General features: G+C 38.9%; 1 protein-coding gene across 1 annotated transcript; it reads left to right on the forward strand.

The window, feature by feature from the left end:
* Positions 1-4,309: 4,309 nt before the first annotated feature.
* Positions 4,310-4,612, forward strand: LOC150034460 (uncharacterized). Its single transcript, XM_090316745.1, has one exon. It carries the CDS (start codon positions 4,310-4,312, stop codon positions 4,610-4,612), a length of 303 nt encoding a protein of 100 aa, XP_090172871.1.
* The last annotated feature ends 8,421 nt before the right edge of the window (positions 4,613-13,033 follow it).

Below are 13,033 nucleotides of genomic sequence, written 5' to 3' on the forward strand. Positions count from 1 at the left end.
AAGATGTAGTCTCGGGGGGTAAAACGATTTTTATGACCCAGCCGAGATTATGAACAACTTGTGAAGGACTAGCTTACTAATCATAGTTATATCAAATGGACACAAAGATATCTATAGCAAGGGGAGTGCAACTACGAGACTATAGTAGAATGACCTGTTAGTTAACGAATGTTGATTAGCTCTGTCTAACGAGTTTAGCCAGCTAATCTCGGATCGTTGGAGCCCATGATCTATACTTTCATTAGGTTCCCCTACTAGCTCATATGAAATAAACTTAGAACAGAATGATAGAATAATTCGAATTGTTCGAATTAGGTGAAGAGAGAGAAACCGACAAGTATATGTGATATAGTGGTCAGTTTTTCAATTTAGAAATACAGCTTCAATATTTAAATGTGATTTAAATATCAAGAATATGAATACATTCATATTCAGAAGCTCGGAAATAATATAAATGGTCAAAGATGTAAAAAGTCAAAAGTTGACTTTTGACTTTGAAAAGTCAAACTTTGACCAACCTTATATTCAAATGTGATTTGAATTTCGAGAAAATGAATGCAGATTCATGCTCGGGAGGTCAAAATTAGTCAACACGAAAAAAATCATAAAAAGTCAAAATGTTGACTTTTTGGTCAAAGTAACTTTGACCAAATGACTATTTTGCCCTTTGATTAAAGTTAGTGGGAAAATCCAAAATTTTGTTGGATAATTCCATTAACAAAATAGTGGGCTACGTGTTGGCTTATAGTGGAGACATTAAGCCCACTAAGATAGTGGATTCTAAGTGTTGGGATTTTACGAAATTATTTCATGCAATTTTGCATGGCCTTATTCTATAAATATGGGCTTGTGTTTTGGGATTAAAGACTTTTGGATTTTTGCTAAAATAGTTTTCTAAAATTGGGCTAAAAAGAAAAACTCTAACCCAACAAAAAATTCCTTCTTCTATTTCCATCTTTTCTCTCTCTCGGGTTCTTCTTCCATCGAATCCCACAACCCGGTTCTAAGTCTAGAGAATAGTAGGTTAGCTCTAGTGGTGGTCCGTTCGTGTTCGGGTGCAGATAGACGACTTTCGGGAGCTTCAAAGGTATTATTTCAAAATAACCCTATTTAATTCTTTTAGGGTTGCATGTTTATTTTGGGCAATTAGAGTAAAATTGATTCTTGTTTCCACTGTGCATGTCAATTTTTCCATCATGTGGTATCAGAGCATATTATAATTTTACTCAATTGCATGTGGTGGGTATTAATTTATTAGATAAAATTGAGATTGGAAACTAAAATGGTTTTTAGGTTTTGGCAATTAAATTAAGTTTTTTTTGTAGTATTAATTTGTAATTGTTCACATGTTTATGAGCATAGAATCCTTGGGTTATGTTTTATCAGTATCTACACCGTTAGGGGAAATTATGATAGCAAGTGAAAAGATAAAAGCGTGTCAGTTAGAAATAGTGAATCACACCCTTGATGTGACTCTAATAGTGTTAGACATGCGTGACTTTGATGTAATTTTGAGCATAGATTGGTTGGCTGCTAACCATGCTAGCATAGACTATTCTTGTAAGGAGGTGATTTTTAACCCCCCTAGGGAAGCCAGTTTTAAGTTCAAGGGGGTCGTGACGGTAGTTTTGCCCAAAGGCAAAGAGATTGATTAACCAAGGTGTCTGGAGTATCTTAGCTAGCATAGTTGACACAAGAGAAACCGAGATTGCTCTAACCTTTGAGCTAGTTGTGAGAGATTATCCCAATTTTTTCTAGTAGAAGAACTTCCAGGGTTGCCTCCACCATGATTTTGCGATCGAGTTGGAGCCGGGCACTATTCCCATATCCAAAGCTCCATTCAGAATGGTTCCAGCCGAATTGAAAGAACTAAAGGTCCAATTGCAGGAACTGCTTGATAAAGGGTTCCTACAACCGAGTGTCTCTCTGTGGAGTGCACTAGTGTTGTTTATGAAGAAAAAGAATGGATCGTTACGTTTATGCGTAGACTACAGAGAGTTGAATAAGGTAACCATCAAGAACAATTACCCGCTTCCTAGGATCGATGACCTGTTTGACAACTACAGGGTGATACTGAATTTTCCAAGATTGACACCTACAGCCAGGTTCATCAACTGAGGATCAGAGATAGTGATATCCCGAAGACTGCATTCTGATCCAGATATGGGCATTACGAGTTCATTGTAATGTCTTTTGGTTTGACCAATGCTCCAGTAGTATTCATGGATTTGATGAATAGGGTGTTTAGGGATTTCCTAGACACATTTGTAATTGTTTTCATTGATGACATCTTGGTCTATTCCAAGACAGAGGCAAAACACGAAGAACATCTTCGTAAAGTCCTAGGAATGCTGATGGAAAACAAACTGTATGCAAAGTTTTCTAAGTGAAAGTTCTGGCTATGAAAGATGTCCTTTCTTGGGCACGTGGTATCGAAGGACGGAGTTTCAGTGGATCCAGCTAAGATTGAGGCCGTTACAAATTGGCCTCGCCCTACAACAGTCAGCAAGGTGCGCAATTTTCTAGGGTTGGCTGGGTACTATCGTGGTTTGTAGAGAACTTCTCTAGCATGGCCATACCGTTGACCCAGCTAACCCAAAAGGGAACTTCGTTTGTTCAGAGCAAAGCTTGTGAGGACAGCTTGGAGGACCTCAAGTAGAGGTTGGTTTCAACACCGGTTCTCATGGTGTCAGATGGCTCCGAGAATTTTGTGATCTACAGTGATGCTTCTAAGAAGGGTTTGGGTTGTGTGCTTATGCAGCATGGTAGAGTGGTCGCCTATGCCTCCCATGGGTTGAAAAACCATGAGCAAAACTATCCTACTCACGACCTAGAACTGGTAGCGGTGGTGTTTGCCCTGAAGATCTGGAGGCACTACTTGTATAGGGAAAGGATCCAAGTTTTCACCGACCACAAGATTGTGAAATACTTCTTCACCTAGAAAGAGTTGAACATGAGGCAGTGCAGGTGGCTTGAGTTGGTAAAGGATTACGATTCCGAGATCATCTACCACTCAGGTAAGGCGAATGAGGTGGTTGATGCCCTTAATCAGAAGACCGCTCAGTCGGCCACCTTGATCACTAGGCAAGATCAGTTGTGTAAGGGTCTAAAGCGGGCTGAGATTGCGGTGGCAGTGGGGGGAAGTCACTTCGCAGCTAGCCCAGTTGACAGTACGACCAACCTTGAGGCAGAGGATTATTGTGGCACAGCAGTGTGATCTAGACCTTGTTCAGAAGTGTCTTCAGGTAGGGTCAGGCCAAGCCAGTGAATTTTCCGTATCAGTGGACTAGGGCCTCCTGTATCAGGGGTGGTTATGCGTACCTGCAGATGATGGCCCGAAGGGGGAATTATTGACAGAAGCTCACAACTCCCCATTCTCGATGCATCCAAGTAGTACCAAAATGTACCAAGATTTGAAGCGATATTATTGGTGGCCCAATATAAAAAGGGAGATAGCCAACTATGTCAGCAGATGTTTAGTCTATCAACAAGTGAAGGCCCCAAGGCAGAAGATAGCAGGCTTGCTACCGCCATTGGATGTGCCAGAATGGAAATGGGAGAGCGTGGCTATGGATTTCATTACGGGTTTGCCTAGGACAGTGAAGGGCTTCTCGGTGATTTGGGTTATGATAGATAGGCTCATGAAGGTGGTGCATTTTATTCCAGGGAAGCCCACGTACGCGGTGAGTAAGTGGGCTCAACTTTATATGAAGAAGATAGTGAGATTGCATAGTGTGCCAGTGTCAATTGTGTCCGACAGGGACCCTCGTTTCACCTCCAGTTTTTGGAAGAGTCTCCAAGCAGCATTTGGGATGCAATTAAACTTCAGTACAGCCTTCCACCCCTAGACAGATGGGCAAATAGAACGCTTGAATCAGACGTTGGAGGACATGTTGCGCACTTGTGCATTGGAGTTCTCAAGAAGTTGGGACTCCCACTTGCATTTGGCAGAGTTTGCTTATAATAATAGCTATCAGGTTACCATTAGCATGTCGCCATTTGAAGCTCTTTACGGTAGAGGTTGCAGGTCTTCTGTTTGCTGGGGTGAGATTGGGGAGAGGAAACTGATGGGAACTGAGTTAGTGGAGTTGACAAATGAAGCCATGCAGAAGATCAGGGCTCGAATCTTAGTAGCGCAAAGTAGATAGAAAAGTTACGCTGATGTAAGGCATAAAGATCTTGAGTCCGAGGCAGGTGACAAAGTGTTCTTGTAAGTGGCACCAATGAAGGGTGTCCTGAGATTCGGAAAAAAGGGTAAGCTAAGTCCGCGTTTTGTAGGCCATTCAAGATCTTGGAGTGAGTTGGCCCTATGACTTACCGTTCGGCTTTTCCACCGTCTCTCTCCGCGGTCCATAATGTTTTTCATGTCTCCATGCCGAGAAATTATTTAACGGACTCGTCTCATGTGGTGTACTTTGAGCCCTTGCAGCTGAATGAAAACTTAAGCTACGAAGAGAAGCCTATGCAAATTGTGGCCAGGGAGGTGAAAGTTTTGCGCAATAGGGAGGTGCCACTAGTGAAGGTGTTGTGGAAGAATCATCAGTTTAAGGAAGCAACTTGGGAGCGAGAGGACGAGATGAGAACACTGCATCCAGAGCTTTTCCAAGACTAGAACTTTCGAAGATGAAAGTTTCTTAAGGAGGGAAGGTTGTAACGTCCCAAAATCTAGGTAAGATTTAAATTAATTCGTGGAATTAATCGTTTCTTTTAATTAAAGGCCAAAGTTTAGGAATTAAATATTTTACTAGTGGTTTGAGTTTTTTTTTTTTTTTTTTTGGAAAAGGAATTGGGGGTTGTTATATGTATTTATTTATTTTGTTTACATTTAATTATTTTTGTTTGTTTTGCCTTTTCCTAAAAAGTAGGCTTAAGGGTTTTTTAAAAAAATGGGAACCTAGGGAAGCGCTCAGTAGAGAAAAAAAAAAAAAAAAGAAGAAATCTTCTTCTCCTTCTCCCACCAATGTCGTTAGCCATAGCCAACGTCGATCGCGCACCAAAAGGCATCGCCTTCCTCGTCGACCCGAAGCCGCATTCGTCCAGCCATCACAAACACCATGCATCCCTGCATTAACTCACCGTTCAAGATTCACGTCGGTTGCCTCTGTTGACCTCGACTAGGGTCGCTGTTGCCGTGAAGATGCGAGCCACGCCATCCGTAGTTGTGCCCTACCGTCGTCTACATCCGCGACAGTGGTCGTCCGTATGGCGTCGACCTGCTCATGTGTCCTCTGTTCACGTACTGTAGGGTAAGAACTTGGTTGTTTTGGTCAGTTCTTTTAAGGTTCTTGAAAGATCTTAGCTATTTAGTGAAATCTTGGCTAGAAGTTTTGTCCAATGTTGAATTAGGAGACTAAAGTGAAGGTTCTAAGGCATTGTAGCAACCGCCAAAGCCTTCATTGGTTATTTTTTGGCAAGTTTTGGGGGTAAGTTGTGTGAGGATTGCTGAATTAATTTGTTTAGATTCTGGAGATTTTCCCCACAGATTGAACTGTATGTTGTGGTTGGTGTCAGGGGCTTTGACTCAAGCCTTTGCTATTTTAGGAGGGAGTTTAGCTATTCGTTATCTTTTGTGTGGGCCTAAACCCAAGGTAAGGGACTTACCAACGATTTGCCCTCAAACTTATGCATGCTTACCACTGGTTCTGTTTGGAATGAAATATCTTGATATGTCTGTATATGGATGGATGAATTGTGGACGATTATGTAGTCTTCGCATGTTTTATGATGTGGGATGAATGCTTATGTCTGTATGAGATTTTAGTGAATGTTAGTGTTGCCAATGGGCTATGCACATCGCATGTTGTGAGCCTTCGGGCCTACACCCCTATGTTTATGTCGGCGTCCTTTTGGGACCACAACTTATGTTTATGATTGTGCCCCCCGGGGCCACCACTTATGAAAGCATGCCTACGGGTTCGCCCTTTTGCCTATACCTATGCCTACGCCTATGATGCCCTTGTGCACTTGTGTTCCAATCGAAAGACTAACAGATCACCGAGTGGGCCCAGTAGTGGGTCGCCTACTGAGTATACTTTTATATGCATCCTTTTCCTTTAATGTTTTTCAAGTAAGGGTAAAGATAGATCCATGCATGACAAAAGAGATCCGTGACCCAGCCATTTGGATGAGTTGTTGCTTCCGCACTTAGGTTTCATGTACTATAGTCTGGTTTAGGAGTCAGACATTTTAAAATCTTATGAAATATTCCTTGATTTTATTTATTGATTTATTTAATTGTTATTTATTTTAAAGTTGGGTTAGGGATACCCCGAACGATATTTTTTTTAGGTTTTCTCTTCTTTACTTATTTGAGCATTATTTAATTAAATAAAAACTTTATCTCTTTTATTTAATTATTCTTTGAGAAAATATATTGCCAAGCCTATGCATGCATAAAGTAGCGTCGTAGAAACATACTAGAAATTTGGGTCGTTACACTTTCCCCCAACCAATTCTAAATTAAACATGACCACTGTCTCATTGAAACTCAATTCAAATCCATCATCACTAAATTCCCATCCATTCTACATTAATAGACCAACACCATCATGGCCTTTTGCTGCCAAAATTTGTTGGCTAATTTCAACTAATTCCTTACAAATCATGTCATGATGATATTGAATCTTATACAACTCAATGACGACATCAATGAAAAGAAAAAAGAGACAAGGGTACATAAAAGACTTAAAGTCAAAATAACCCACCAATGGTTGCATTTGATGGAAAGAAATTGAGAGATGCCAAAGAAAAACAAGTGTTCTAACCTGAGGTAGCCAATAGTCAAGCTCTAAACTTTGGCTTCATATTGATGGACCTTGATTCTTGCTTCTCACAAATAGCTTTGACCTCCTCATAATTCTTCTTCAAAGATCCAAATGCCATTACAAGGAAACTAATTTCAAGATGTATAGAAAAAAAAAAAAGGATTTAGGATTAGAAGTATAAATTAGAGAGAAAAAAGAATAGTCTAGATATGCAGTTATCCATGGACATATCAGGCTTTTATATAACCAACCATGCTCATGCGGAGAATACGACATAAGTTAGAAGACTAGAGCAAGTTTTTAAAACAAGTTGATTTTAGGAAAATAGTTGTGAACTCGGGACTCATCTATTAAAAAATATAAAATAAAATAAAAAGAGAGCCACTCATTAATGACAAGAATATTATAATATTATATTAAAATAATCATAAAATGACTTGATATGTTAATGGTTAAAATAAAATATCATTTTGCCTTGTACTTTGAGATTTTTTTCAACTTAACTATGCTTACAAATGTTTAATTTTAGTCTTTATACTTTCAATAAATCTTAAATATAGTATCTACTACTAGTTTTGTTGTTTATTTTTCCAAAATGATTTTATTATATTTTAGCATTGTTACTATTACTACAAATATTGAAAACATATTGCATTTCTGCAAACTTCATATATCCTATAGATATCAAACCTTGAAAGATTATTGAAAAGATTGTTGTGGGGTTGTCTAGGCTTCAAAGATGCATGAATTATTTGTTAATTGTTTGTTGTTGAACTTTTGTGTTGTTGTTGGTGTAGTTGTTGTTTAATGTCACATCCCGCTCCAAATTACCTTCTCTTTGCCTAGAGGGAGTTGTGACTGCAATATTTACCAACCATTTTGTTGGCACTTACTACCTAACTAACCTGTTTAATTTGCTTAAAACCTTGAATACATACACATTTCATCAACATAATGAACAAATAACTCGGAACTTAACATATTTACATTACAGGGTTTCATAACATTGTTCATACATGTATATTACAACTTAGTGAGCCCAACATAGAACACTAGTTCCTATATGACAGACACATGTGTACTAACAAATACAGATTCCTCAATTAAGCTTCCTTCAACCTGAGTCTTTGAGTGGCAGAGCAGCAGCAAAGATGTCTTCTTGGAATCGACCGCTACTTGAGAGGAAAAACATTTGAAAATATGAGCTAGAAGCCCAGTGAGTGACTAACTTTAAAACATAACTTTCATACATAAGCTGATAGTAAAACTGAAAGCTTTAACTGAAAACATAAACTTGGAAACTATTACTCATGTAATCATTAACATAACATAGCACCATTTTATGCTTTGCTGAACTATGCCTTAGTTTAGGCCTTCTTGCTCACTCTTTACCATGCTTAACTGCATTACTACTTAACTGGGAAGGAACCCTTTTGTTCAACTTCCTATAAACATCTTTAGTTGAGAGAGAACCTAAAGACTGTCAATCCCTCAACGTCAATCCATAGTTGGTGTGGAGTAATCTCAACACTACCAATAATAACTTTCCTTATGTGCATGTGTTCTAATTAAGTACCGTCATACCTTAGGTACTACCGCTCAGATACCTTCTCTATGTCCTTCAGTATTTAGCTGCTCGGATACCTTTTCTATGTCCTTTAGTATCGATCTATTCAAATCTAAGACTGAGCTTCAGTACCTTCTCATCTAGTCCTTCGGCTTTAACTTGACTAAGCAGCAACTTCTTCACCATGCGTCCATCACTTGCGTCCATGCCTTGCCTTAAGCGTTCCAACCTCCTATGCACTCAAACTTTTAACCCACGCCTACTGCCCATCACATGGCCCATCGCATAGAACCCTTTACGCCAATCATTTAGCTCTTGCACCCGTCATATGGTACATTAACACATGCCCTATGCATTCATCTGGTTGCACCCACAAGCTCCAACGCAACCTTGTACCTGACACCATGTGCGCCTAACGCCCACACGACACTTGCACTTATGGCTTCAATATGCGGTGCATGGTCTAACATTTCTCAGTGCGTCCTTGCACTAATTCAGCCTTTAATGCATGCACTCAGCATCATCATCAGGCCCTTCAAACTGCTTGCTTGTTCAACCCAAGCAGCTGTCTGTTTGTTCAAGATTCTAAATTCAAATTTCAATTTTAATAACTAATTTTCTAGGCCTTTTCTCAAGCAATTTCTTTCTACAACATTCTCTAAAATTTATTAGAAGCTTACCTTAAAATTTCAGCTCAAAATTCCTCGTGGGCTGGAATCCTCAAATCATCAAGACAAGCCCACGCTTATCCGAGAGCTCAATGTTCAGCCGGATTCTTCACTTTCCAGCTCGATTCCTCTAGAATTTCCTTCCAGGAATTTAACATCAACAACTAGACACATTCAGGGTTTGAATGACTCTGGAATTACTCCATTTGCATGAGTGAATTGCTCAAACCCTCTCTTTGAAATCCAGCTTCCCTTTTAAAACTAGCAGCTGCATGATCACCCTTTAATACCAAGCTACCACCTCATCCTTAAAGGGATAACAACGAACCTGAGCATGACAGTTGGCTTAGCAGATCAGTCACTAAGCCGATCCTTTCCTCTTCGTTATCAATGCAAGGGTCAGCTCCCAAGCCAACGCTTGCAACCACATGGTCGCATGCCTCCTTCACACAACGCATCGCCCAACTTGGCCAACGCATAGCTCACTTAGAGGCTATCACGTCCCTCCTTTGGTCGCATACTCCTAAGCCAATGTATGTCCTAGCCCACGCATAGATTAGTCTTAGCATATCAACCAAGCGTTAGGCCTTCCTTGCTTCATCACATAACTTTAGCTGCATCGAGTTTCAATGCCTTGCACTCAACGCTCAACCTTGCCTTCTTTGTTTAGCCCTGTGTATATCGCCTACCCCATCATCTTCCGCCCAACTTCTATCATCTAGCGCCTATCGTGAAGCTCATCATTCAGTGATCTCTCGCCGATGCTCATCATCCTACGATTTCGCTCTCGCTCATCGTGTAGCACACAACCTATCACACAGCTCTTTTTGTTGCTCATTGTATAGTGTTGACGCCTATCGTCTAACGCGTCACGCCCTATACAATCACCCTCGTGCAACACCTTTACACCCAGTGCCTTTCTCGCGTGCAACCGAGCACTTCATCCCCCGCACCTGGCCTACTAATTGCACGATGGTTCCTCCTTGCTACACGACCACGCCAGCCTCAGCGCATCCTTGTACACGTGTGCTATGCTCAATGCCCAGCCTTGTGCTAACGCCCAGCCTACCTTGTCCACAAGCTCACAAACCTCTTAAGCCCCTTGGCAGCCGCAAGCCTTGTCAACGCATCATGCAAGATCCTTCAACTCATGCATTCATCCTTAGTTCCAATGCATAGTTTATCCTTGTCTTCAACAATGAACCTCACATAACCTCTACAAGCCTTGGTTGCAACACACACAACCTCATGTGTCCATATTTCTCAATCAATGCATGCCTACTCTTGGCTTCCATACTTAGCCAAATTTCCACTTGTTAAACTATCTAAAACTCACCCATGACTAGGTATTTCCAACACTTAGACTTTTCCTCCTCCATCTTCCTACTTTCTTTACTTCCTTTCACAACTTTACTTTAACATATCCTTAGTCTTTACTTAGCATGCATTTTACCCACTTATGTAGGAAAATGGAGTACGGGGTTTACATTTAGGCTAATGATTAATCTTGAAGATGAGTTGTTGTTATTGTCGATATTTGAAAATGACTCCATTTCTAACTTGCATGTTCTTCCCATGTATTGAAGTATTTAATCCAAAACACCATCATTGTTTGAGTTAGTAAGTGAACCTCATAATCCATAGAGGTTGGGGAGGTCTTTGGGCTATCTATGCTCTTTTGGTAGTTCTTTTTGAAAATATGACACACGACCCATCCATCTTTGCTAGTTGTGACTCTCCGATTGAGTTACAAATCTTCAGAAGAAGTAGTGAAGAGTATTATTTGAAGTATATAAATGAAAGACAATATCTTTATAGCTAATAAAAATTAAATTCCAATTAGAAGATGCATGAGATATTTGCAGGGCTTACATTGATATCGCAGTCACTGTCGTCGCGGCGATACTCACGCATGATCCAATCAATTTTTTGGCCATGAAGGGCTCTTCCTTTGTAAAAGACAGTTTTTCTCAACCCATAAAACTAAGGAGCAGAAACAAAGAACAAACCTCAAGCATATGATATAAACATAAAACTAAGGAGAAAAAATAAAGAACAAACCTCTATTAAGATAAAGGAAACTACAAGAAGGCAATATATGGAAAAAAAAAAAAGAAAAAGAAAGAAACACCCTCCAATGGAGTTGAACAAGGGCACCAAATATAAAATCTCCTCAAATTTATTCCTCATCACCTTGAACAATTCTATTTCTTTCTACACTAATAACTTGCCAAAGATTTTATTCTCAGTTTGCTTGAAAAAAAACTATATTATCTACAACTCCACCAATAAAGAGACAAAAAGAAGTCCATTTAAGCTACATAACAAGTACTCGCAAGCATATAAATCAATCGCAGTAACAACAAGAAAAACACAAGCACTGAAGTGGATGAAAACTTTCCCCCAACCAATTCTAAACTCCTCAAACATAACCATCATCTCATGGAAACTCAATTCAAATCCATCATCACTAAATTTCCATCCATTCTCCATTAATAGACCAACGCCATCATGGCCTTTTGCTGCCAAAATTTGTTTGCTAATTTCAGCTAATTTCTTACAAATCATGTCATGGTGTTATTGAATCTTATACAACTCATGACAACATCTAGGAAAAGAAAAAAGAGACAAGGGTACATAAAAGACATAAAGTCAAAATGACACACCAATGGCTGCATTTGATGGAAGGAAATTGAGAGATGCCAAAGAAGAACAAGCGTTCTAACATGAGGCAGCCAATAGTCAAGCTCTAAACTTTGGCTTCATAGTGGTGGACCTTGATTCTTGGTTCTCACAAATAGCTTTGACCTCCTCATAATTCTTCTTCAAGGATACAAATGCCATTATAAGGAAACTAATTTCAAGATGTATAGAAAAAAAAAAGGATTTAGGATAAGAAGTAGAAATTAGACAGAAAAAAGAACAGTCTAAAGCTGGATATGCAGTTATCCATGGACAAATCAGGCTTTTATAAAACCAACCATGCTCATGCAGAGAATACGGCATAAGTTAGAAGACTAGAGCAATTTTTTAAAACAATTTGATTTTAGGAAAATAGTTGTGAACTCGGGACTCATCTATTAAAAAAATATATAAATAAAATAAAAAGAGACTCACTCATTAATGACATGACTACTATAATATTATATTGAAATAATCATAAAATGACTTGATATGTTAATGGTTTAAATAAAATATCATTTTGCCCTGTACTTTAAGATTTTTTTCAACTTCATTTCTATGCTTACAAATGTTTAATTTTAATCTTTATAGTTTCAATAAATCTTAAATGTAGTATCTACTACTAGTTTTGTTGTTTATTTTTCCAAAACGATTTTATTATCTTTTAGCATTGTTACTATTACTACAAATATTGAAAACATATTGCATTTTCTGCAAACTTCACATATCTTATAGATATCAAACCTTGAGAGAGTATTGAAAGGATTGTTGTGGGGTTGTCTAGCCTTCGAAGATGCATGAATGATTTATTAATTGTTTGTTGTTGATCTTCTGGTTTTGTTGTTGGTGTTGTTGTTGTTTAGGCTGAGGATTAATCTTGAAGATGAGTTACTGTTGTTGTTGATATTTGAAAATGACTCCATTTCTAGTTGCATGTTCTTCCCATGTATTGAAGTATTTCATCCAAAACACCATCGTTGTTTGAGTTAGTAAGTGAACCTCATAATCCATAGAGGTTGGGGAGGTCTTTGGGCTATCTATGCTCTTTTGGTAGTTCTTCTTTTTGAAAATGTGAAACACGACCCATCCATCTTTTGCTAGTTGTGACTCTCCAATTGAGTTACAAATCTTTAGAAGAAGCGGTGAAGAGTATTATTTTAAGTATATAAATGAAAGACAATATTTTTATAGCTAATAAAAATAAAATCCCAATTAGAAGATGCATGAGATATTTGCAGGGCTTACATTGATATCGCAGTCACTATCGTTGAGACGATACTCATGCATGATCCAATCAAATTTTTTGCCATGAGGGGCTCTTCCTTTGTGGAAGACTAGAGTTTTTCTTAATC

The sequence above is a fragment of the Benincasa hispida genome, chromosome 8, assembly GCF_027475165.1.
Source record: "Benincasa hispida cultivar pf3 chromosome 8, pf3_genome.v1.1, whole genome shotgun sequence".
NCBI classification, from domain to species: domain Eukaryota; kingdom Viridiplantae; phylum Streptophyta; class Magnoliopsida; order Cucurbitales; family Cucurbitaceae; genus Benincasa; species Benincasa hispida.

Bases quoted from the DNA above. Each gene is read 5' to 3' on its own strand.
- LOC150034460 (XM_090316745.1), top strand. From the start codon at position 4,310: ATGACTTACCGTTCGGCTTTTCCACCGTCTCTCTCCGCGGTCCATAAT.